This window comes from Antechinus flavipes, chromosome 2, assembly GCF_016432865.1.
Source record: "Antechinus flavipes isolate AdamAnt ecotype Samford, QLD, Australia chromosome 2, AdamAnt_v2, whole genome shotgun sequence".
In the NCBI taxonomy this organism is placed as follows: Eukaryota; Metazoa; Chordata; class Mammalia; order Dasyuromorphia; family Dasyuridae; genus Antechinus; species Antechinus flavipes.
The window spans coordinates 593,440,303-593,467,100 of NC_067399.1; the positions used below are offsets into that span (position 1 = coordinate 593,440,303).

Genomic DNA, 26,798 nt, shown 5'->3' on the forward strand with positions numbered 1-26,798 from the left:
AAGATTCATTAGAATCTTACTAAAGACTTGTTGACCATTTGCCATATAGGTTGTAGAGATTCTGTAACTGCAATTTGTCTTTTGGTCATCCAGAGAAAAATTCTAAATCTTTAAATAAAACAAGACTTCCTGGCCTGAACTATGGTTCTAGTTGCTAGACAATACAGTGGATAGAATGCTCAATTTGGAATCAGGAAGACCCAAGTTTGAATCTTTTCTCAGTTATACTTCATGACATTGTGACATTGGATAAGTTACTTAAACTTCTTCTACCACAGCTTTCTCATCTGTAAAATGGGGATAAAGATAGCATTTATATTGCACGATGTTATTGCAAACTTTATGTGAGATAGCATATATATTTATCCTATAAACCTTAAGGCATGGTCTAAATATTATAGCTAATATTCTTTTGTGTATGGACAACAGCAAATGATCCAGGATAATACGAGTCATCTCAAAATGTTGGGTAGCACAACTGTATTGAGATCAGAGCTCTTATATGAGCTTCATTTGGAGAAGAGATGCAATTCTACAAAATTACTCTGAATTTCTCTACTAGGAAAATTATGACTTCAACTTGTACACATAGGCACCTGAAGAAAGTACCCTAAAATGTGTTGCTAGAAAACAAGTAGATTTTTGGAAGTTAAAAATTTCCACATGTTAATCACTGTCATCATTACTGAGAGTAATAATCATCATAACAAAAATATTCATATAAGTTTTTAGACTTTTCAAAATCTTTATATGCATTTCTTTATTGGAGACCTGTAACAACCATTTGAGCTATCATAATCCTCATTTAAAAGATAAAGAAACTGAGGTTCAGAGAAATTATGGGATAGCTCATTTCTTTTGCTGGATATTCACCTCTAATTGTGAATGTCTCTTAGAGCTCTGTCCTAGGTCTTCATCTCTTTTCTTTTAATAGTATTTGACTTAGTGATCTCATCAGCTCCCAACTATCATTTCAATATAAATGATTCTCAGATTTATTTTCTCAACTCTAAGCTCTCTCCTGAACCCTAGTCTCACATCTCTAATTGTAGGATTTAGGGTTTCTCAAATAGATATCTTGTAGACATCTTAATATGGTCAAAACTGAACTCATTATCATTCCTCTAAAGTCCTCTTCTCTTTCTGACTTCCTTATTACATTTGAAGAGGGTATCACTATCCTGCCAGTCATCCAGGTATAAAATCTAGGTGTTATATTTGATTTTTTACCTCGCCACATCAAACCAGTTCCCAAGACCTGTTGTTTTTATCTTCAAAACATTCCTCATATCTGTCTCTTCCTCTTGTCTAGCACCATCAGTATCTTTTTGCAAGCCCTCATGACCTTACATCTATATTAGTGCAACAGCTTGCTATCAAATAGATCTTCCTAAATAAAACACATCTGTCCAAGTCACCTCCCATTCAATGAACTCCGGGGATTCTCTCATTTCCAGAATCAAATGTAAAGTCCAATGTTTGACTTCTGAAACTCTTTCAAGTCTCAACTTCTGCCATTCCTCTGAGATTATCTATAAGTTATCCTTTTTATATTTTGTTCGTATATAGGTCTTTGTATATTCTCACTTCTATTACATCATGAGTTCCTTGAGAACAGGAATTGTCTTTTGCCTGACTAGTACAGGGACTGGTACATAGTAAGTGCTTAATAAATGCTAAGTGATTGATTTTCAGAAGTGAAATTGGAAGATAGTCCCTAATAATTCCAAGTATTTTTCCATGAATATTTTGCCTAGCATAACTGTGGTGTGCTAGGCATGAAAGAATGCAGAAATCTTTTGAAAACGACAAATATTTGGTTATGTTTAGGCTACTCAACTGATGGATCCTAAAATGAGGAATGAGGGTTTGTTTCTTAGATGCTAGAATTAGCAAACAGAAAATACTGGCCATTGTTTTTAACAAAAGGTAAAACAAGACCAAAAAGATACTACATGTCTCATTAGATAGAAAACAGACAGTATTAGAAAATGAAAAGGGTATTGGATTTTTTTTTTTTAATTGCATGGTGAGTGAGCATCTCCTTCCCCAAGCAAAGTGGGCAATTGCATGGGAACAGCAGCATCAGGCTAAGTGATGTAAGCTTGTTGCTTAGGAAAGCTACATCATGACTCAATCCAAACACAGTCGCAAACCTGTGGAGAGCATCGTGTTCGGCGAATCAGACTTTTAGGATAAAAGAATTCAGATGAGGAACGTGGCATATTTGGAGGCTTCTGGAAAAAGAGAGAGATAGAGAAACAGAAAGACAGAGAAGATAGGAGAAAATATGATAGAATGAGGGAGAAGACAGGAGAGGAGAGGGGAGGGAGAAGAAAGTGGAGAAAGAAGAGAAGAAAAGAGAAAAAAGATGGGGGGAAAAGGGAAAAAGAGAGAATACACAAGAGAGAGGTGGAGGGAATAAATAAAGCCATTTTCATTTCAGAATCATTATAACATATGTAACTTAATAAGATTAATGTTTATCACATTAATAATTATATCATCTATAAAGTCAATAGTAAACCCCAAACCACAACAATATCCTATATTGCTTGCCACAGAATGACATGGTTCATGTGGAAAGTACATGATGCCTTTCCAAATCCTCAGCTGCTAGTGACCCCCAGACCCCCACAATTTGTATCTACTTTGATTATATTTGGTATTCACTTTATATGTATACATGTTTGTCCTATAAAATCTGATCTTCAAGGACTGGTACAGCTTCCTTTTTTGCTTTTGATTTCACAGGACCAAACACTTTGCCTGGATCACAGGTTGATCACAGTAGGAATATAAAAAGTGATTGTTGATTGGCTACTGAATAGAGCTTCCCACCCTCACCAACCCAATTAACTTTGGCCTGAAAAGTCTTATGATACATTGATAAAGAAGACTACTGAGGAGCTTTTAAGAATCTGTTTTTACAAACTTTGCCCAAATTATAAAATAGCAAGAATTTGGATTACTCGTGGGGATACTGAGCAGTTGTTTATTCCTATTTTACCATGGAAACTGCACTAAGATCATACACTCAGCTAAGTCAAACTAAGGTTTGATTCAGGAATTGGCCACTGTAGAAATACTTTCAAGAGATCACAAATTTGATTTCATCTATCCACAAGTTGATTTCCTAATAATGTTGCCTTCAGGGTTATCTATGTTAGTGAGTGTTCCGTGGGGACAATTAGAGCTAGACAGAGCACATTGCAGGGTACCATTATACTCTGGGAAGATTCCTTAACACTATAGTTTTAGAACTGGAAGGGACCTTAAGGGTCATTGAGCCCAATCATTTTTATTGTATAGATGGGGAAAATGAGGTCTAGAGGGAATGAAATAACTTGCTTAGGATCATAAGTATCAATTTGAACTCAGATCCTTTGAAACTAAATTCACTGCTACTTCACAGGTACCATATGCCTGTTTTCACTACCATATCCTGTAAAGAAGGAAGAGAACTCAGTAATTGTTGAACTGCAGGAGAATTATGCAGAACAAGAGTATTACTAAATTCCTTGGTGAACTTCAGTTATATTATGATCTATACGGCAAGGGTCCTCAAACTATGGCCCGCAGGCCAGATGCAGCAGCTGAGGACGATTATTCCCCCTCACCCAGAGCTATGAAGTTCCTTTATTTAAAGGCCCACAAAACAAAGTTTTTGTTTTCACTATAGTCCGGCCCTCCAACAATCTGAGGGACAGTGAATTGGCCTCCTATATAAAAAGTTTGAGGACCCCTGAATTCTAGAGAGTGAAAACAATGGACTTCTCTTACCCAGTATGCATGAAGGAAAAAAAAGAGTGAGATCCTTATCTCATATATGCATAGGTATAATATATTTCTACATATATATAGAGATACACATACATAGGTATGTATATTTAAATGTATGCATCTATATATACAAAGCTGTATATGTACATATAGTTACATATCTATGTATATCTCTATCTGTATTCATCAGGATTTTTCATAGTTTGTCCAGTAATGTGTATAAACATGATTTCTAATTCTTGATGCCTGTTTTTCAACACCTAATTGAGATGCTCTGTAAATTGAGGACATCCTTAGGGAAAAGAAAAGTTAACTTCCATGTAGTCTGACCTTTTAACATGTCCATCTTGAACTTTATTTAAAACTTTTCACTAAAGACTAGGGCAAAATAGTAGATTCAGAGTTCAACAATAACATATGGTTTCATGACCACTTCATGGCTATGCTCGATCGCATTTTCAATCTGAGAATAAAAGCCTTAGTAAGCCCTTTTCTTATGGCATCATTTCTTAGATCATTCATATGTGAAAATATTCTGGAGGAAGGTCAAGAGCTCAGAAATCTTTATCCCTTGCAGATGGGCTAGTGGCGATGGATATTCTGCAGCTTCAGTTGGGTCCTCACTCAAACAGCAATGCAAAACCCGTGCCATCTTTTCCTGATATTTTCCATTCGGTAAGAATCTTTGCTTTTTTCTTAATCTTGCCCAAGAAGTATGTTTTATAAATCTCAGAGAAAGGAAAGATTCCTAAAACATGTGAATTGTAAAACACTGTTATCTGATTTGAGGCAGCAAAGTGTCAATGAGGACAAAGCATAAGACTTGGAATTAGGAAGTCCCGAAGTCTAATCCTTCACCTGCTGGCTATGGCCTAGACAAGGCAATTAACACTCAATCTCTATTTCTTCATAAATAGAATGAAAGGATTGGACTTCACGCCCTCCAAAGGTACTTTCCAGCTCTTATGCTTTGGCAGACCACACTTGAAAGAAAAAACAAAACAAAATATATGTGTGTGTCTGAACAGCTGCAATTCCTCATATAACTGGCAAAAATTAATGAAAATGAAGCCCACTGCCTTTTCTGAAAGTTATTATTATTCCTACGTAAGTGGCATTAATCACTGTGCCTTCATGACCAATGCTCACTGTCTGGTAATGACTTCAGTACATTAGTCAGCCAAATTGCTTCTTGTACTAGCAAAGGACAAACTAATAAAACAAATTGGATAATCAAGTGTAGACTCCTAAAGAAAGTCCCAGGGCAACACTTCTCTACGACAACAAGCTGACTGAAATAAACTCCAGAATTTATTGGTGGAGCGCCACCAAAAGGGCTTCCTTCAGTGATGTGGGCACAGGTCTTGGTCTCAAATACTCAAAGCCTGTTAATTCTTGCTATAACAAATACTACCTACCATGGAGGGGAAAATTCTAGGATTAATACAATAGCTTATTTTATACATAAAATAATATTTAACATATAATAACTAATATCGAATGTTAATACAGAATATATAATTTATATATAATAACTAACATTTGTATAATTATTTCATGTGATCCTTATAACAACTTCAGGAAAGAGATATTTTATTATTTACTATTAAAATTATCTCATTTATATCTGAGGAAACCGAGGTAAGCAGATGTTAAATGACTTGCCTATAGTCACATAGCTAGTAAGTTTCTGAAGTTGAATTTGAACTTGGATGAATCTGACTCCAGGCCTGCAAGTTCTTATCCACCTCATCATCTAACTGCCTGAGTGCCATATATATGTGGATATAGACATATCTATATCCACATATGTAGATATAGATATGTATTTTATTTTTTTTGAGTGGGAAGATGATAGTAGAGAAAGGTTTGGATCTGTGATTTTACAAGTTCAGGTAATTTCTGGTTTAGTAACTCCTTTCACAGATGCAGCTCTTAAACTTGTCTCTAAAGTGTAGCCATAGAGTGACCTGTCCATTGTCCTGCAATGAATATGTGATAAAGGCAGGACTATATCATCTTATGTTCCCTAACTCCAAAGCCAGCCCTCTGCCCACTCTACTATATTGACAATCTAAACTCTGTGAAATACACGAGCTTAGATTCTGCTTTTGGTGGTCTAGTTTTTCTGTCTGCCTTAGAGCTGCTTTGAGGATTTACTTAAGATTAGTAGAAGTCATATTCCAATGACAATTCTGTTGCTTCTTATTTCAAAAATATAACACTATGTTTCAAAATGTAGTCCTACTATTTAAAAAATGTAGCATTGTAAAGGGAAAAGATATCTGAACTTTCCTTGTGCTGAATTCCAAAGCCACGTGAGGAGTTCATTCACATTAAAAAGAGGAATAAGAAAGTAAAAGCCCATTGTATTCTGCTGTCATTGTACCACATCTGGGACAGTAAGTTCACTTCTATAGGTCACATTTTAGGAAGCATATAGAAAAGTGAGGGAACATCCAGAAGAAGGCAATCAGTAAAAAAGTTAAGGGCTCATGAGCATGCCATAAGAAGACTGATGGAAAGGAATGGGGATATTTATCTGGTGAAAAGAAGACTCAGGAAGGATAAGGCTGTCTTAGATATGTGAAGAAGAGAAGTTTAGACTTATTCTTTTCCAGAAAGCAGTGTATGAAGCAATAGGTGGTGGTTGCAGAGTCAAATTTAAGCTTATTTTTTAGGGAAAAAATGCTAACAATTGCTAAGAGTAGAGTGGTTTGAATCAGGAGGCAGAGGGCACTTGTAGAATGTGTTATAATGAATACTGTTTTTAGATATGGAATGGGATAAATGGCTACCAAGATCCCTTCTCAGTATGAATACTAATAGTTAGCATTTATATATCTCTTTACAATTTGAAAAGCACTTTGCCTATATTATCTTATTTGGTCCTCATAATAATCTTAGGAAATAGATATTCTTATTAGATCCAATTTACAGATGAGAAAACTAAGGGCTGATAGTATCACGTGACATTTAGAAATCACATAGGTTTTCTGGGTCCAAGTCCAACACATTAACTTCTGTACCACTTAGTTTCCTATTCTTTGATTATGCATCCCAGAAATAAAACAACCCTATGAATGCTGGGGCTGCTTTGACAATTTTGGTTCTGAGGAGTTCATTTTAATAATTAAGAATATTTAAGTTATGAACAATAACTTTCTTTAAAATGTGAATCTGTTTTGTTCTAAATTCAAAAAAAGACTAGAGTATGACTAATAGATTACAAAGATGTTGAATATAAAATTACTTTTTTAATCATCTGTATTATTCAAGTTTCCCTTGTAATCTTTTTTGGAAAATGTTTTTTAGCAAGGTACGACCAGCATCCATCACTATCATTTGGAGCAATAGGCTAAAATCAGATATTTAGGAACAGGAGAAATCAGTTTTGCCCAAAGATTACTCAATACGTAAAACAATCTGACTTGTAGCATTAGTCCTCAAGTTTCCCTTACCCGGAGTTTTTCCTCTGTTTTAGTAGACTGCTTACAGTCGGGATGCCAAACGGTGGAACCTGGGAAGACAAAATCCATCAGTTAAAGTAACATGGCTCCAGAAGGAATAATCAGCCATAAAATTGTTGAGCACTGTTACCCATGGTCTAAATTTAAAGGATATCATTCAGTCTCAAACAAAGGAAAAAAGGTTTTGGATGAGTTTTTCATATTGTCTCAATTTATTCTAAAGAAGACAGTTATCCCTTACAGAAAATATCAATTACTCAAAAATGTCCTGACTATATCAGTATATTATGCACACCTATACATATAGTATACATATATAAAAATATATATACACATAGATATATGTGTATAAATATACCTATATATGACACATATTTTTCTCTCTTCTCTCTTTACCTTTCTCCGATTTCATCATTTTTTGTAACTTCAGATGTAGAAAGTATCTCCAGTAATGAAAGTGGACAACTCTTCTATAAGTATTAGAAAGTTGTCTGGGGTAATGACAGGTTGAATGGCTTACCCATATAGTTGTTAGTCTGTGCCAAAGGTAAGATTGAACCCAATTCTTTTTTAATATAAGGCTGGCCCTTTATGCCTCAGGGCTAGCCTTGACTTTACTGTCAGAAGTAGAAAGTTCCTCTACTAATGCAGATGGGAAACTATTCTATAATATATGATTTTAAAGAGTGACTCATCATACTGAAAGATTTAACTTGCTTAAGGATCAGACCAGCTGTTATGTGCCAGAGATGAGACTTGAACCAAGATTATCCTAACTCCAATGCCAGATCTATATCCATTATGGCATGATATTTCTCATTAAATACATTATAATTTCTTAAAACAAGTTATGCTTATGTGATATTTAAACAACCAGTAAATTCAATCTCAAGGGGAAAAAAGAGTCACCAGGAAGAGTGATATTGTATAATCAAAATGCTAATTAATTGTCTAGATTAAATAATTAATAGAAACATCTATGATTTTACTAAACACAATATGGAATGATACCAAACAAACTAGAATAGGAACTATTTACTTTTTAATTTAAAACTGAAAACTTTAGGAATGTAAATGTGTCATTCTATTTGTTCATTAGCTCCTTATTTCCAACTGTGTACTTAAAACCCTGTTTTAAAAGAAAATTATAATTAATGCATTTTTCAATTCTTTTCTCTACTTTGCATCATTATGTATGAATTTCAATATTTCTTTGTATTCTTCATAAACTCAATTTCTAAAATCAAATTATATGCTCTCACATTGACATATTATGTAACAATTTATTTAAACCTTCTCCTCTCCCTCTTCTCCACCTTTTTATATGAGTAACACCTATAAATATTTTAGTCACATTTTCTTCTAAATATTCTCCTTAGAGTATAGCTCAGCAGTTGGAATAAAAGGGGATGACAGATCTTATAATTAACTATATATTCCCATTTTACTATGCTAAAAACATTCACCATTAGTACTCCCAGTAATATGCAGAAATGACTAAAGTTCCATCAGCACTTTTTAATTTTTTAGAATTTTATAATTATATAGAATTTTTTATAATTATAATAGAATTTTATAATTACATATTTTTACAATAATAATAGAAATTTATAATTCTTAATTACTTTGTCCTTTAGATCAGGATAAGATGGTATCTTAAAATGGCTTTTATTTACAAAGCTCTCTAGAAATAACTTTCTTTTTTTAACTTTGTAATTAACCAATTAATGTGAATTTGTGGATGAAGTAACATCTCTATCTACATTAAAGACATGAAAATGAGATCTGCTCAGATTCAGAGAAAAGTTTAAAGGATGTAAAAAATGAAAAAAAATAATAAAAGTCTCACTGTATAGAAGTTGTATAAGACTGGACAAGTCATCTGACCTATCGGTGTCTCCATTTTCTCATTTATAAAATAAGAATGGGACTAGATGACATCTAAGAATCCTTGTAATTTTCAATTCCTTGATTTTTGACAAGTTAAAAAGTCTTCCTGTGTATGAAAATTATGTGAATTTGATACCAATAAATGGAAAGAGATTTGGAATGGGGTGGCTTTGGAATCAGAGTTCTTGCTCTTATATCCCAGCTCTGGTATTTATTACTTGTATGACCTTGGTCAAGTAATTTAACCTTTGGGGGCCTTATTTTTCTCACTTGAAAAACAAGGGAGATGAACTCAATAGCCTCTAAAATCCTTCTTTTGTTCTAAATCTATGATCCTGAGAGGCAGGTAGGTGGTGCATTGATTAGCTAGGGGGCGTACCTGATGTCAGGAAGATATGAGTTCAAATATGTCCTCAGAACATGTGACTCTGAATAAGTCACATAATAGCTGTCCTTAGATTCCTCATCTATCAAGTAGGGATAATAATAACATTTATCTCTTATGATTATTATGAGGAATCAATTGCAAGATAGCATATGCAAAGTGCTTTGTAAACCCCAAAGCAGCTATATTAAAGTGATTATTATTGTTAATATTACTATTTATTATTATTCTGGGCAATTGCTAGTCAAGTCATTTTAACCTCACTGAGCCTGAATTACTCTCCTGTAAAATGAAGGGGCTAGAATATCATCTCTAGCTGATAGTATATAGTATCTTCGCAGGTCTAATATTCTAGGAATAAAGATTTATTTTATTATTATCAGTGCTTTAAACTCTTTTAAAGTCAATGATATCATCTATCTATATATTACTAAATATAAACACATACATATATACATACATACACACATATGTACTGTGAAGTAATTTGTTCAAAGTAATTTCTAAGTGATTTTTGCTCAATGGTATATAACACTACAACAGTCTATAGTAACTGATAGCAAGAAAAAGTTTTAAACATCAAACTATTATTATCCACTAATGTCTGCTTAACAAGCATTTCCTTCTCCCAAATACTTCTCATTCCATCATGTAAAAAATGAAGTCATTTTTGTACCATGAAAGGCAGAGGAAGTCCTGTTAATGCAAGGCAAGTTAGCCAGGAGAGCCAAGGTCAGATCCCAGGAAACCTCTTATTCTGAAGGCTCTCTTAAGCACCGGGCTGAAGCCCAGAACACTAGATCTACTTCTGATTGCCAGCAGCACACAATGTAAACATTCTCATCAGGAGGTCAGACCCACACATGGAATGTGACTCAGAGCCTCAGATATTTGGCTTTGAGTTCAAGCTGTGAGAGAAGAAATTGCTCATTCTTCTCAGGGGAAGTGTTGAGAGAATGGGGAAAGTATACCAAAGGTTGTCTTGGAATAGAATCTTGGGGTACTCTCTGGGTTTGGGGATTTTTCCCATCCTAACACATAGTCTAGTATTGTTAATATTAATGTGCCAGATTAGTACAGATTTTTAATCACCTAATTCATTTAACTCACAATGATGTGGTCCAGACTCCTGGAACCTATGCAACTTATTCACTAGTAAGCATAGAGTCTCTCAATTTCCTCTAACTCTATAATTTTAGAAAGCCATCATTAGCATCCCATGATTAGAAACCATAAAGAAGCAGGGCTATTCATCTTCGAATATGCCTTTTTTTATATTGCTGCTGGCAGCTACATCTGTCCCAAGATGAATCCTTCACAATGAAATCCATGAGCATTTTGGCATTCTTTCTACTCATGCACTATTCATCCAGAAAGAACAACATGGTAAAATGGAATGAGTTTTGGACTTAGCATACTATGGCAAAAGTTTGAGTCTTACCTCTATTACTGTCTAGCTGTGTGATCTTAGCAAAGTACCCTAACTTCTTTAAATTACCTCCCTTCTGTGCCCAAAGGGCTATCAAATTGTGCATACTCTTTGATCTAGCAGAGTCTCTACTGGGCTTATATCCCAAAGAGATCTTAAAGAAGGGAAAGGGATCTGTACGTGCAAGAATGTTTGTGGCAGTCTTCTTTGTAGTGGCCAGAAACTAGAAACTGAGTAGATGTCCATCAATTGGAGAATGGCTGAATAAGTTATGGTATATGAATATTATGGAATATTATTGTTCTGTAAGAAAGGATCATCAGGATGATTTCAGAGAGATCTGGAGTTATATGAACTGATACTAAGTGAAGTAAGCAGAACCAAGAGAACATTGTACGTTATAAGATTATCACAACAAATGATGATCTACTGTGATGGACTTGGCTCTTTTCAACAATGAGGTGATTGAAGACAATTCCAATAGACTCATGATGGAAAGAGCCATTCTCATCTAGAGAGAGAATTATGGAGACGCAATGTGGATTAAAGCACACTATTTTCACCTTTTGTTGTTGTTATTTGCTTATTTTTTTTCTTTTTAATGTATTTTCCTCTTTTGATCTGATTTTTCTTATGCAGTATGAGATGGAAATATGGAAATATGTTTAGAAGAGTTGCATATGCTTAAACCAGTTTGCTTGCTATTTTGGAAGGGAAGAGGAGAAAGGAGGGAGAAAAATTTAGAACACAAGGTTTTGCAAAGGTGAATGTTGAAAAATATTTTTGCATGTATTTGGAAAAATAAAATATTATTAAAAAACAAAACATTACATAATTATCTTCTTCACTGGGTTATTTATCCTAACTAATCTCCCAGGATCAAGGGGTATAAATTCCTTGAAGGCAGGCACATTTTGTCTTTCTTTTTATCTCCAGTGCTTAATATAGTGCCTTGCTCATACTAAGTATTTAATAAATGCTTCGTGACTGACTGACTGAACATGTATTGAAAGATATAAAACTATAAATATCTGGTGATGTTATTAGTATTAAAAATTTCATGATACATGATCATTATTTTGCAAATTGCCTCCAAAATCATATTAGATAAAGAATTTTAAGTAGGAATAAAAGTTGCAAAAATATAAAAGCTGCATTTTGGCAAGATATACCAAATAACAAAAATTGCTTTTATATACAGAATAATTTCTATAAGCATTTCCTATGTGCATGAAAAGTACAAATCAACTTCAAACCACAGATTAAAAACACAGTGTTACTATGCAATGAGAAAATATGAAATGCTATGCCCCAATAGTACAGATACTTGCTAGTGATGCTCATAAATTCTTTTCTAACTAGTGAGTTTTTTTCCTTCTCAAAAATAACAAAAAATCTTAATAAGAAAAAGAATCTTTCCTATTTCCTTTCTATTATCACTTTTTAGGTTTTTATAGGAGTTTAAAAAAGCAAAAAAAGAATCTAATAAACCCAAAACTGAAAAAACTTTAAAACTGGAGAAACTGTTCAAAATTATACTCCAAATAATTCTTTAGGAATGAATATTGTACCAATGTTTCCTCTACTCAGAGATTCCTCCCTTGAGGACTCTGGGCTCTTCCTCTGAAGCAGTGGGTTGTGAAAGCTCTAGTAGTTTAATGGAATAAAAAAAAAAAGATGTGATGTAATTTACCAAGTATGGGAGAAAATCTTCTTTACTTAACCTAAACTGATCAAAAAAAAAAAAAAAAAAACTTGGAGGAAACAGAGGGGAGTAAATAATACCTATGTGAAACCAAAGGCCTTGAAGGATCATAAAGAAAGAAGAGAGAAACCATTTATCAAGTACTTTGATTTTATAAACTCTCCAGTTCATGCTAAACTTTTCTTTTCTTATGATCATTTTGAGCCTAGAAGAAAGATAAGTCTCTTTAATATTCAGGTTAAGAGTGGTAAATTTTCATATTTATTCAAAACTAATCTTTTTCATAGTGACACAGTGAAGACAGGTACAGCTGTGTCTGATTAATTAAGTAATTGGGTAGTTTCTGGTCCTAGAGCCAGTTTATTAGAATTGAGGCAGTTTAACAATTAATCAAGAGCCTTTTTATGGAATGCTCAACTATTTTTTGTTCTAAAAGAGAGTTCTCTTTGTAGTGGGAGGGATTAGGAGAAAGTTCTATTTGGAGAGGGGGATTAGGAGAAGGTAGGGGCAGTGTGAAAAGTGTGTCAAGATAATTAAGTGAGAAAAGCCCCACCAAACATTACTCCAAGCATCAGACTTCTTTTTCTTTCAGGAATAGAGAAGGTGGTTTGTTGCTGAGTCAACTTACCTTGAAGATACATTTCCTCTCCTTCTGTGAACATTTGGTTGCACCTGCTGCATCGCGCACAGCTTGGATGGTAGTGTTTATCACCGGCCTACAAGGAAAAAGGAGAGAGAACTCTGTTACTCTATTCTTTCACTATTCTTGCCTTGTCCGTTTCTGGAGTTAGGCATTTGGCAGGCTTAGGGAAGGTAGGAGTTGGAGAATGATCAGAAATAATGCTAATTTCATGTCAAATTTTTTACTCTAAGATTCCTGGAGGTTAAAGCCCCAAAGCCAGGACAGAGTTTGGCTCCTGCAACCACGATGCTTATCATAAATGAATGAAGGTGCCATCCCTCAGCTTTACTTGGCTTCAGTTCCTTCTTTGAACCTGGATTTCCTTGCACCAATTTTATCATGATACATAAAGAGCTGGATTGAAATAATTCACACATCTCCCATAAACCTCACCTCCAAAAACAATTAAGAGGAAGAATTTCATTTTCCTTAGACTACTGTTGATTTATGCTGACCTGGAAAAAATATTTTCTATTTTCCCCTTCTTTTAAAAATAGGTTCTAATGTGCTCTTTTCCCAAATCTAGTGCTTTTAACAGATTTTAATCTGCTCTCCCTGCTGAGTAATCTGGAGCTAATTAGATCTAGCTAACTAGCATCAAGAAGACAGATGAACATGATAGATTTCTGAAGCTGCTTTTATCTCAGGCAACCAAATTTCCTGTGCTGCTACAATAACAATGTCTTCTTAAAGTGGGATTTTTCTAAAGGAAAAGATTTTGCTTAGGCGGCCCTACATTATTCATAGGTATGTCACAATTCCTGAGATAACAGATGCCATCACAGCAGGTGCCACTGGACATGAGACCAATTCTCTAGGCAGGTGCCAAGTCACATTATGTCTGTATGACAAAAATAAAAGGGAAAAAAAATCTTTTCTCCCTGACAAGCAAAAAAAAAAAAAAAAAAACCTCAAAACAAAAATCCAAATAATCAAATAACAACTAAAAACAAAAACCCAAACCCTTTACCACTGAATAATTATCTGGTAGGGATAAAGATCCTTTGGGACCAAATTCTTTTATCAATGTAACCAGAGAATTATCAGTGGTAAGTGCTGGGCATTAAGCATGTGTAAGGTACCATAGAGAGATAGAATTAGATGTGGTCACTGACTATGTTGGGCTCTGCATGAAATCTCAGCAGGAGAAGAGAGGCTAGGACACTAAAGCCCCTCAGTGGAAATTATAAAAGCAATTTAACAATCTAATTTGAATGTGGGGTAGAGATTAGCTATACAGCCAATGGGAGAAAGATACCCTAAAATCTTGACACAAATAAAAGCTGGAGTTAAATTTCATAATCTTTGAATTGGATGGGACTTCAGAAGCCATTTAGTCCAGAACCTGTATTTTATGGAAGAAGAAAATGAGGCACAAAGAATTGGGTGACTTGAACAGAGTCACATATATAGCAAAGTAGCAAAGGTAGGATTTTTTTTTCCTGAAATTTTTTTTATTATTAAAGCTTTTTATTTTCAAAACACATGCATAGATAATTTTCAACATTCACTCTTGTAAAATCTTGTGTTATAAATTTTTTACCTCCTTTCCCCTCACTTCTTCCCCTAGAGAGCAAGTAATCCAACATATGTTAAACATGTACAATTCTTTTATGCATATTTCCACAATTATTTTGCTGCACAAGAAAAATCAGATCAAAAAGGAAAAAAAATGAGAAAGAAAACAAAAAGCAAGCAAACACCCACAAAAAGATGAAAATACTATGTTGTGATGCACACTCAGTCCCCCCGAGCCCTCTCTCTGGATGCAGATGGCTCTCTCCATCACGAGACCATTGGAAATGGTCTGAAACATCTCATTGTTGATGTTCCATCTTGTCATCACTGATACAATGAGTTCCAAAGATGGTACCTATAAACAGGTAGATCTCATATTCAGGACTATCTTTTATTTTCACTAAAATGGTAAGTGGAAGTCAAATGAAAAATAAAGCTATTCTGCTTTGAATATGGCGCTTCTATTGTGGCTGAAAAAAAAGCAGAATTTGTCCAAAGGCAAATACATGTATTATGATGAAATCCATGTGACAATAATTAATTTTGGCATTTTTTTTCAGTCACAGGCTGTTCAATTAGACAGAACAACATGGAGAGTGGGTTTGAAGCTTCTCTCGCTCACATTCTAGGTGTGTGACCTTGGACAAGTCATCAAAGTTCTAATATCAGCTTCCTCATTTGAGTCAAAATCACTTGTGTTACTTAACCCCATAGGATCAAAGAATGTAAATTGTTTGGTTGTGTTTTTTTTTTCTTTTTTTCTTATGATAGTGCTGGGGTAAGTAAACGAGAATTCTAATCTGAGTGACCATAAAGAGACTTTGACTTTTCACAGTCATTTTCAACATCAAAATCATATTTGTGATAGAGCATTTGTGATATTAGCAATAAAAAGAAAAGAGTTATAAAAATAAGAAGCTTTTGGTGGTAAGGAGAATTAAAGAAACCCCCAAAATCTAACTGCTCTAAATCAGGACTAGAGATGATCAGAGTATCAGACATATAGAAGATAAATCCACTTGCTCAGTTGGTAAGGGGCAGATAGGGAGTGAGCAAATTATAGGACTAGGAGGCATTATTATGAAGAGCACAAGATTGGAAAGATAATATTATGTAAAAGAAAAAGCTCTTATTTACAATAAAAGTCTCTAAACTTTACCAAACATTTTCTTCACAGCCATCTTGTGAAGAAATCCAACTATTTCTGTTTCATAGATAGGGAAACCAAAGGTCAAATAAATTATGGATTTGTTCAGTCACAAAATGATAAGAATTGGAACCAAGACCAAGGTATTCTTGTAAATATTAGCAGAATCACTTTTAAGATTAATATGCATTAATATTTTCTTCATCACTTTTTGGTCTAGGGACAAAATAAAACAAAATACTGAGTTCTCATTGGAAGCATTTGCTAATTTCTGAGGTCTAAATATTTACACTGAAAACAGACCAATTGGCTCTCAGTAGCTAGTATGCTTGAACCTAGATCTTATAATCTTCAAAATCAAGGATCTTTCCTCTTGAAATGGTTTAACAGATCCCTTGAAAATAAAAAAATCACATTCTGGGAAAGGTTATACATCTTACCAAAACACAGAGTTGAGAATCTGTTTCATTAATGAATCTTTAAAAGGTCTATGCCCACAGAGAGAACTAAGCAATTTATTGCTGCTCATTGAGTCCTGTTTACTTAGTGATAATAAATCCACAAATTAGTTCTACCTTGCTGGATGTTAACATTACAGGATTAAACCTGAAATAAAGTGTAGTTTTAGATTTTATCTAATACCTAATATTGAAAGAAAGAAAAAAGAAAGAAAGAAGAAAGGAAATAAGGGATGTTAAAAAAAGAAAGAAAGAAAAGAAACACACATAGTTTCACAATCTTTTATTCATCCCAAAGGACAGTTCAGGCAAGAAAAATTGGGAGAGCAAAATGAACAAATCGTTCCTCTTCCCAGCTTCTTTCTTTCCTTTCCTTTCCTTTTTTTTTTTTTTTTTAAAACTCCTCCCTGATCCCCATTCCTGATAGTCTCGGGTAGTTGGTAACCATGGAAACTACTGCTGTCTCTCCAGCAGCTGTTGGGGCAAATCCAAGAGATGAAAGGCCAAGAAGGATGCTGTGCTGAAAGCCAGCCACATCTAGAGCAGCAGGAGGGAATGGGATTCCAAAGTCAGACTCAATATGCATATGAAAAGACATATGGTCATAGGGTAGAATGAATGAAAAGAACACAAGACTGAGTGTCAGGAGACTTCAATTCCAGCTCTGAGTATATACTATGAATTAGCTGTGGGGTCTTTAGCAAATGCATCTCTCTGGGTTTCATTTTTTTGCCTGTAACATGTGGAGATTGGACCATAGCATGAATTCTTAGCCTGGGATGTGGTACTTAATTTCCCCTAAATATTTAGTTAACTGCATTGCAATATAATTTATTTCTTTTGTAATCATATGTAGCTTATTTTACTCATTTAAACATATCATTCTGGGAAGACTCATGAGACTTTGCCAGAAGATCAAGGGGGTTAAAGACACAAACATTAAATTCATTATTAGTTTCTTTTATGTGTGAACTATGTCTAATAGTTTTGATGCACTCCTATAGGAATTAAGCCATTTTCACATTACCATATTTATTATGATTGCAACTATAAGATAAAGAAGTCACAGATAAATGAGAAGATGTCTCACAAGTTCTCCTCACAGAAGCAAATAGAATTGCTTTTTTTAAAAAAAATCCAAAGACAATGAGAAACATCACATGAAGAGAGATTTCATCCTACATTACAGTGTTCACACAGAGACCAAACAGCCCATTAAGAAGATCCTCATTCTCACCACACATTCCCATCAATCTTTACTCAGCCATTTTGACTCTTCCTCACCTAATTCATGTTACCATCCAGATAATTTTTTCTCTCTCAAAAAATCATTGTATAACTTTGTATGATTTATCTTTCCACAATTATAGATCCTTACACTAGAAGATAAGGTCTCTAAGGGCAGGAATTCTTTGGTTTTCTTATCTTATAAATACCCAACATGTAGGTAGCAAAGTTCCTTGAGGTTGAATGAACTGAGGATAATTAGGATCAGAGAATTTTAACTTTGGAGCTGAGAGGGATATCAGAGATCATCTAGTTCAATTTTTTTTTTTGCATGAAGAAAATGAGACCCAAAATAGTTTGTCCCCCAGTTATATAAATAGGGATTTTTTTTTTCCATTTAAAAAATTACCTTTGTGATTTGACTGATGTAAAGAACTTCTGGTGAGGATACTCCCTGTATCAATAAGATGTGGCACCTGCTTTTTCCTTTTTAGGTAAAGAGTTTCTTGGGATTTGGAGATATTATATAACTTGTCCAAAACCATAGAGCAAGTAGGTATTTGAGATGGGACTTTCTGGAGAACTTGACAGGACTCTTCAAACTAAATAAAAATCTTTTTTGATCCATTTTTCAGCACTCTTGATATTTATTATCAAGAGGAGGATATAGAGGAGAATGGTAGCAACTACTGAGACATTTGGCCGAATATTTGAGATCAAAGGTTTTTAAGTTATTCATATATTTTTATATCTGTTCATCAGAAAAATTACTTCCAAGAAGAAAACTGGAGGATGCCGGAGATTGGGAGTACCTAGCATTATTACAAAAACTGAAACTATTGTCTTAATAAACAGGAAATGAGTATTCATAGATGTTACAAGTCAACTGAAAGTCAATTCTCTGTGTAATCAGGTCACGGACTGGTTAGAGTAAAAGTAAGATAATACCAAATGGGAAGAAAGGAAAATAATGAGAAGATACTACTTGTTATTATAGCAGCTCTAACCCAATCTGTTAAAACAAATTGTCTACTCTGAAAACAGAGAAAAGGAAAAAAATATTGACTATCACAAATTCTTAGAAAATTTAAACTGAAACAAAGTACTATCCACAATGATAAAAAGAACCTCAGAATTCTCTCAGCCAACAGGCATTTTATTCTCTTAATCAAGCAGTAAGACAAGATTACCAAAAGTGACCTTCATTTTAGAATATAACTTCTTTTAGAAAAGTAATTACCAAGGAACATTATGGAAGATTAAATCCATTCCTACCTCATAATATATAAAATACAGTTGAAATGAAATGAGCATAAAAAGAGTTTAGTCTAAAATCAAACTGAACTCATCCTGAAAACAACCTGGAAGCAGAACATGTTTCTGTACACATTTAAAATAACAAATAGATGTGAAAGAGAACAGTTTGTTGACCTAGTTTTATCACGTGTGAATAGAGCCACCACATGTTCTCTTCTCTCATCTTAGTACCCAGGAGTTTATATGAGATGACAATAACATTTAAGAAGGTACTGGGGGGACGGAGGAAGGAGTTGGTGAATTGGTAGGGAGAGGTGACAGCTAGATGGCACAAGTGGGTAAAGCACTGGCCCTGGAATCAGGAGGGCTTCAGTTCAAATTTGACTTCAAACACTAGCTATTTAATTCTAGGCAAGTCACTTAAACACATTGCCTCAAAAAATATTGTTTAAAAGTATGGGGGGACTTCCGGTTAAGATGGCGGAGAGGAGGCTCACAGTTGCATAAGCTCCGCGCTTTCTCTCACTATCCACTTCATTACAAGCCTCTGAATCAATGCTTGACTGAAAAAACCCCACAAATAGTTACCAAGAGAAGCCATCCTTGAGATCCGCCAAGAAAGGTCTGTCTTTACTGGAGGGCTGGGGCGGTTTTAGATCGGGCGCAGGCGGCGGGCAGCAGCAGTGAGAGCACGGGAGCAGACTGGAGAGGGGGTGGGGAGTGATCGCAGCCGTCTCTGCGGGGAGAGCTTCGCTACAGGTTTGGATAATTTCCTCCGGCAGCAAGTCAACAGCCCAGCAGAGAAGCTAAAAACACCGGGACTGAAGAATACAACCGCAAACAGCTGGAGTCTCTCAGGACCTGCCCCCCCCCCCTTCCCCCCCTCAGTGACTCAGCACGCTTTGGGATCTCAGAGCGCAGGCGCAGCACAGTCCTGCTAGTGCCTCACTGCTGCCACCTGCAGTCTGTAGAGGAAGCTCGATAACACACCCAGCCCCCCCCCAAAGAAAGACTCCAGTTTTTTCTGTTTTTCTTTGGTAGTTTGTCTCTGATTAATAGACAGAATGAGCAAGAAGCTGAAGAGGACTTTAACCCTTGACAGCTTCTATACAGATAGAGAGCAGACTCTAAATCCTGAGGAGACTAAAAACAGGCAGTCCCCAGGTGATTCCCCAAAGGAGGAAATCATCTGTTCCTCAGCACAGATGAACCTCATAGAAGTGATTAAAAAGGCTCTCACAAGGGAGCTAGAAGAAAAATGGGGAAAGCAGAGTGAGGCTTGGCAAAAGGAGAGGGAGGCTTGGGAAAAGGAGAGGGAGGCTTGGCAAAAGAGCCTGGAGAAAGTTAAAGAGAGAGTGGATAAAGAAGTAAAATCCTTGAAAAATAGGATTAGTGAACTGGAAACAGAAAACAGCTCTCTAAAAAACAAAATTGGCGAAATGGAAAAAAATTCCACAGAACAAAAGAACTCAATTGGACAATTAGAGAAAGATTTTAAAAAAGTGAGTGAAGAGAATACTTCACTGAAAATCAGAATTGAACAAGTGGAATTGAATGACTCGAGGAGACAAGAAGAATCAGTCAAGCAAATCCAAAAAAATCAAACAATGGAGAAAAATGTGAAATACCTTCTGGGGAAGACAACAGACCTGGAAAACAGATCCAGGAGAGACAATCTGAGAATCATTGGACTCCCAGAAAAACATGATGAAAAAAAGAGCCTGGACACTGTCTTCCAGGAAATTATCAAAGAGAACTGCCCAGAAGTCATAGGAACAGAGGAAAAAATAAACATTGAAAGGATTCATCGATCACCCACTGAAAGGGATCCTAAAATCAAAACACCAAGGAATATAGTGGCCAAATGCCAGAACCCTCAGGTGAAAGAAAAAATATTGCAAGCGGCTAGAAAAACCCAATTCAAGTATCAAGGAGCCACAATAAGGATCACCCAGGATCTGGCAGCATCCACATTAAAAGATCGAAGGGCCTGGAATATGATATTCCGAAAGGCTAAGGAACTTGGTATGCAACCAAAAATAACTTACCCAGCGAGAATGAGCATCTTTTTCCAGGGAAGAAGATGGACATTCAACGAAGTAAGCGAATTTCATCTATTTCTGATGAAAAAACCAGAACTTAACAAAAAGTTTGATCTACAAATATAGAACTCAAGAGAAATCTAAAAAGGTAAAGATTAATCTTGGGAACTATATTTTGACTATATAGATGTATAAAGAATACATGTATACCTTGTTCTAGAAATTGATGTGGAAAGGACATTGTACCAGAAAAAGGGTAAAGTGGGGGTAGTACATCTCATGAAGAGGCATAGGAAACCTATTATATCTGAGAGAAAGAATGGAGGGGGATGAATATAGTGGGTATCTTACTGCCTTCAGAATTGGCTTTAAGTGAAAAATCTTAAGACATATTCAATCTATGGTGAAACTTCTCCCATCTCATTGAAAAGTGAGAAGGGAAAAGTGGAAAGGGAAGGAATAAGCTAAGGGGAAGGGAATACGGGAACTGGGAGGGAAAGGGGTAAGATAGGGGGAGGAACTCTAAGGAGGGGGGAGGGATACTAAAAAGGGAGGGCTGTGAGAAGCAAGGGGTGCTCACAAGCTTAATACTTGGAAGGGGGGGAAAGGGGAAAGAAGGGAGGAAAGCATAAACCGGGGTTAACAAGATGGCAAGTAATACAGAATTGGTCATTCTAACCATAAACGTGAACGGGGTAAACTCCCCCATAAAGAGAAAGCGGTTAGCAGAATGGATTAAAAGCCAGAATCCTACAATATGTTGTTTACAGGAAACACACCTGAAGCGGGGAGATACATGCAGGTTAAAGGTAAAAGGTTGGAGCAAAATCTACTATGCTTCAGGTGAAGTCAAAAAAGCAGGGGTAGCCATCCTGATCTCAGATCAAGCTAAAGCAAAAATTGACCTAATTAAAAGAGATAAGGAAGGACACTATATCTTGCTAAAGGGTAGCATGGATAATGAAGCACTATCTATATTAAACATATATGCACCAAGTGGGGTAGCATCTAAATTCTTAAAAGAGAAACTAAGAGAGCTGCAAGAAGAAATAGACAGTAAAACTATAATAGTGGGAGATCTTAACCTTGCACTCTCAGAATTAGATAAATCAAACCAGAAAATAAATAAGAAAGAAGTCAAAGAGGTAAACAGAATACTAGAAAAGCTAGATATGATAGATCTCTGGAGAAAATGTAATGGAGACAGAAAGGAATACACTTTCTTTTCATCAGTTCATGGAACCTATACAAAAATTGACCATATATTAGGACATAAAAACCTCAAACTCAAATGTAGTAAGGCAGAAATAGTAAATGCATCCTTTTCAGACCACGATGCAATGAAAATTACATTCAACAAAAAAGCAGGGGGAAGTAGACCAAAAAATAATTGGAAACTAAATAATCTCATACTAAAGAATGATTGGGTAAAACAGCAAATCATAGACATAATTAATAACTTCACCCAAGAAAACGATAATAATGAGACATCATACCAAAATGTATGGGATGCAGCCAAAGCGGTAATAAGGGGAAATTTCATATCTCTAGAGGCCTATTTGTATAAAATAGAGAAAGAGAAGGTCAATGAATTGGGTTTGCAATTAAAAATGCTAGAAAAGGAACAAATTAAAAACCCCCAGTCAAACACTAAACTTGAAATTCTAAAAGTAAAAGGTGAGATCAATAAAATTGAAAGTAAAAAAACTATTGAATTGATTAATAAAACTAAGAGTTGGTTCTATGAAAAAACCAACAAAATAGACAAACCCTTAGTAAATCTGATTAAAAAAAGGAAAGAGGAAAATCAAATTGTTAGTCTTAAAAATGAAAAGGGAGAACTCACCACTAACGAAGAGGAAATTAGAGCAATAATTAGGAGTTACTTTGCCCAACTTTATGCCAATAAATTCGACAACTTAAATGAAATAGAAAAATACCTCCAAAAATACAGCTTGCCCAAACTAACAGAGGAAGAAGTAAATATCCTAAACAGTCCCATCTCAGAAAAAGAAATAGAACAAACTATCAATCAACTCCCTAAGAAAAAATCCCCAGGACCAGATGGATTTACATGTGAATTCTACCAAACATTTAAAGAACAATTAACTCCAATGTTATATAAACTATTTGAAAAAATAGGGATTGAAGGAGTCCTACCAAACTCCTTTTATGACACAGATATGGTACTGATACCTAAACCAGGTAGGCTGAAAACAGAGAAAGAAAATTATAGACCAATCTCCCTAATGAATATTGATGCTAAAATCTTAAATAAAATATTAGCAAAAAGATTACAGAAAATTGTCACCAGGATAATACACTATGACCAAGTAGGATTTATACCAGGAATGCAGGGCTGGTTCAATATTAGGAAAACTATTAGCATAATTGACTATATCAATAACCAAACAAACAAAAACCACATGATCATCTCAATAGATGCAGAAAAAGCATTTGATAAAATCCAACATCCATTCCTAATAAAAACACTTGAGAGCATAGGAATAAATGGACTTTTCCTTAAAATAGTCAGGAGCATATATTTAAAACCATCAGTAAGCATCATATGCAATGGGGAAAAACTGGAATCCCTTCCCAGTAAGATCTGGAGTGAAGCAAGGTTGCCCACTATCACCATTATTATTTAATATCGTATTAGAAACACTAGCCTCGGCAATAAGAGTCGAGAAAGATATAAAAGGAATTAGAGTAGGCAATGAGGAAACCAAACTATCACTCTTTGCAGATGATATGATGGTATACCTAGAGAACCCCAGAGATTCTACCAAAAAGCTATTGGAAATAATTCATAATTTTAGCAAAGTAGCTGGCTACAAAATAAATCCCCATAAATCCTCAGCATTTTTATACATCACCAACAAAACCCAACAGCAAGAGATACAAAGAGAAATTCCATTCAGAATAACTGTTGATACCATAAAATATTTGGGAATCTATCTACCAAAGGAAAGTCAGGAATTATATGAGCAAAATTATAAAAAAGTCTCCACACAAATAAAGTCAGACTTAAATAATTGGAAAAATATTAAGTGCTCTTGGATTGGCCGAGCGAACATAATAAAGATGACAATACTCCCTAAACTAATCTATTTATTTAGTGCTATACCAATCAGACTTCCAAGAAAATATTTTATTGATCTAGAAAAAATAACAACAAAATTCATATGGAACAATAAAAAGTCGAGAATCTCAAGGGAACTAATGAAAAAAAAATCAAATGAAGGTGGCCTAGCTGTACCTGATCTAAAATTATATTATAAAGCAGCAGTCACCAAAACCATTTGGTATTGGCTAAGAAATAGATTAGTGGATCAGTGGAAAAGGCTAGGCTCACAAGACAGAATAGTCAATTATAGCAATCTAGTGTTTGACAAACCCAAAGCCCCTAACTTCTGGGAAAAGAATTCAATATTTGATAAAAACTGCTGGGATAATTGGAAATTAGTATGGCAGAAATTAGGCATGGACCCACACTTAACACCATATACCAAGATAAGATCAAAATGGGTCTATGACCTAGGCATAAAGAACGAGACTATAAATAAATTAGAGGAACATAGAATAGTTTATCTCTCAGACTTGTGGAGGAGAAAGAAATTTGTGACCAAAGATGAACTAGAGACCATTACTGATCACAGAATAGAAAATTTCGATTACATCAAATTAAAAAGCCTTTGTACAAATAAAACTAATGCAAACAAGATTAGAAGGGAAGCAACAAACTGGGAAAACATTTTCACAGTTAAAGGTTCTGATAAAGGCCTCATTTCCAAAATATATAGAGAACTGACTCAAATTTATAAGAAATCAAGCCATTCTCCAATTGATAAATGGTCAAAGGATATGAACAGACAATTTTCAGAGGATGAGATTGAAACTATTACCACTCATATGAAAGAGTGTTCCAAATCATTATTGATCAGAGAAATGCAAATTAAGACAACTCTGAGATACCACTACACACCTGTCAGATTGGCTAAGATGACAGGAAAAAATAATGATGAATGTTGGAGGGGATGCGGGAAAACTGGGACACTAATGCATTGTTGGTGGAGTTGTGAACGAATCCAACCATTCTGGAGAGCAATCTGGAATTATGCCCAAAAAATTATCAAAATGTGCATATCCTTTGATCCAGCAGTGTTTCTATTGGGCTTATATCCCAAAGAAATACTAAAGAAGGGAAAGGGACCTGTATGTGCCAAAATGTTTGTAGCAGCCCTGTTTGTAGTGGCTAGAAACTGGAAAATGAATGGATGCCCATCAATTGGAGAATGGCTGGGTAAATTGTGGTATATGAATGTTATGGAATATTATTGTTCTGTAAGAAACGACCAGCAGGATGAATACAGAGAGGCTTGGAGAGACCTTCATGAACTGATGCTAAGTGAAATGAGCAGAACCAGGAGATCATTATACACTTCGACAACGATATTGTATGAGGACATATTTTGATGGAAGTGGATTTCTTTGACAAAGAGACCTGAGTTTCAATTGATAAATGACGGACAAAAGCAGCTACACCCAAAGAAAGAACACTGGGAAACGAATGTGAACTATCTGCATTTTTGTTTTTCTTCCCGGATTATTTATACCTTCTGAATCCAATTCTCCCTACGCAACAAGAGAACTGTTCGGTTCTGCAAACATATATTGTATCTAGGATATACTGCAACATATCCAACATATAAAGGACTGCTTGCCATCTAGGGGAGGGGGTGGAGGGAGGGAGGGGAAAAAAATCGGAACAGAAATGAGTGTCAATATAATGTAGTTATTAAATAAAAAATTAAAAAAAAAAACAAACAAACAAACAAAAAAAAAAACAAAAAAAACAAAAAAAAAAACAAAAAAAAAAAAAAAAAAAAAAAAAAGAAAATACCTCCAAAAATACAGCTTGCCCAAACTAACAGAGGAAGAAGTAAATATCCTAAACAGTCCCATCTCAGAAAAAGAAATAGAACAAACTATCAATCAACTCCCTAAGAAAAAATCCCCAGGACCAGATGGATTTACATGTGAATTCTACCAAACATTTAAAGAACAATTAACTCCAATGTTATATAAACTATTTGAAAAAATAGGGATTGAAGGAGTCCTACCAAACTCCTTTTATGACACAGATATGGTACTGATACCTAAACCAGGTAGGCTGAAAACAGAGAAAGAAAATTATAGACCAATCTCCCTAATGAATATTGATGCTAAAATCTTAAATAAAATATTAGCAAAAAGATTACAGAAAATTGTCACCAGGATAATACACTATGACCAAGTAGGATTTATACCAGGAATGCAGGGCTGGTTCAATATTAGGAAAACTATTAACATAATTGACTATATCAATAACCAAACAAACAAAAACCACATGATCATCTCAATAGATGCAGAAAAAGCATTTGATAAAATCCAACATCCATTCCTAATAAAAACACTTGAGAGCATAGGAATAAATGGACTTTTCCTTAAAATAGTCAGGAGCATATATTTAAAACCATCAGTAAGCATCATATGCAATGGGGAAAAACTGGAACCTTTCCCAGTAAGATCTGGAGTGAAGCAAGGTTGCCCACTATCACCATTATTATTTAATATCGTATTAGAAACACTAGCCTCGGCAATAAGAGTCGAGAAAGATATAAAAGGAATTAGAGTAGGCAATGAGGAAACCAAACTATCACTCTTTGCAGATGATATGATGGTATACCTAGAGAACCCCAGAGATTCTACCAAAAAGCTATTGGAAATAATTCATAATTTTAGCAAAGTAGCTGGCTACAA

The 26,798-nt window shown here is 35.0% G+C and overlaps 1 protein-coding gene across 12 annotated transcripts in view; it reads right to left on the reverse strand.

Moving 5' to 3' along the window:
• Positions 1 to 26,798, reverse strand: part of ABLIM1 (actin binding LIM protein 1) — a 297,172-nt gene that overhangs the window by 51,787 nt on the left and 218,587 nt on the right. For 7 of the 12 annotated variants that reach the window (XM_051981486.1, XM_051981489.1, XM_051981480.1 and 4 more), the window contains exons 7-9: positions 13,291 to 13,378; positions 7,245 to 7,303; positions 2,157 to 2,237 (exon numbers count right to left, since the gene is read on the reverse strand). In XM_051981486.1, the coding sequence (XP_051837446.1) occupies positions 2,157 to 2,237; positions 7,245 to 7,303; positions 13,291 to 13,378 (228 nt within the window). The remainder of the gene's footprint in view (positions 1 to 2,156; positions 2,238 to 7,244; positions 7,304 to 13,290; positions 13,379 to 26,798) is intronic. The other 5 variants (XM_051981492.1, XM_051981491.1, XM_051981482.1 and 2 more) reach the window with 2 other exon arrangements.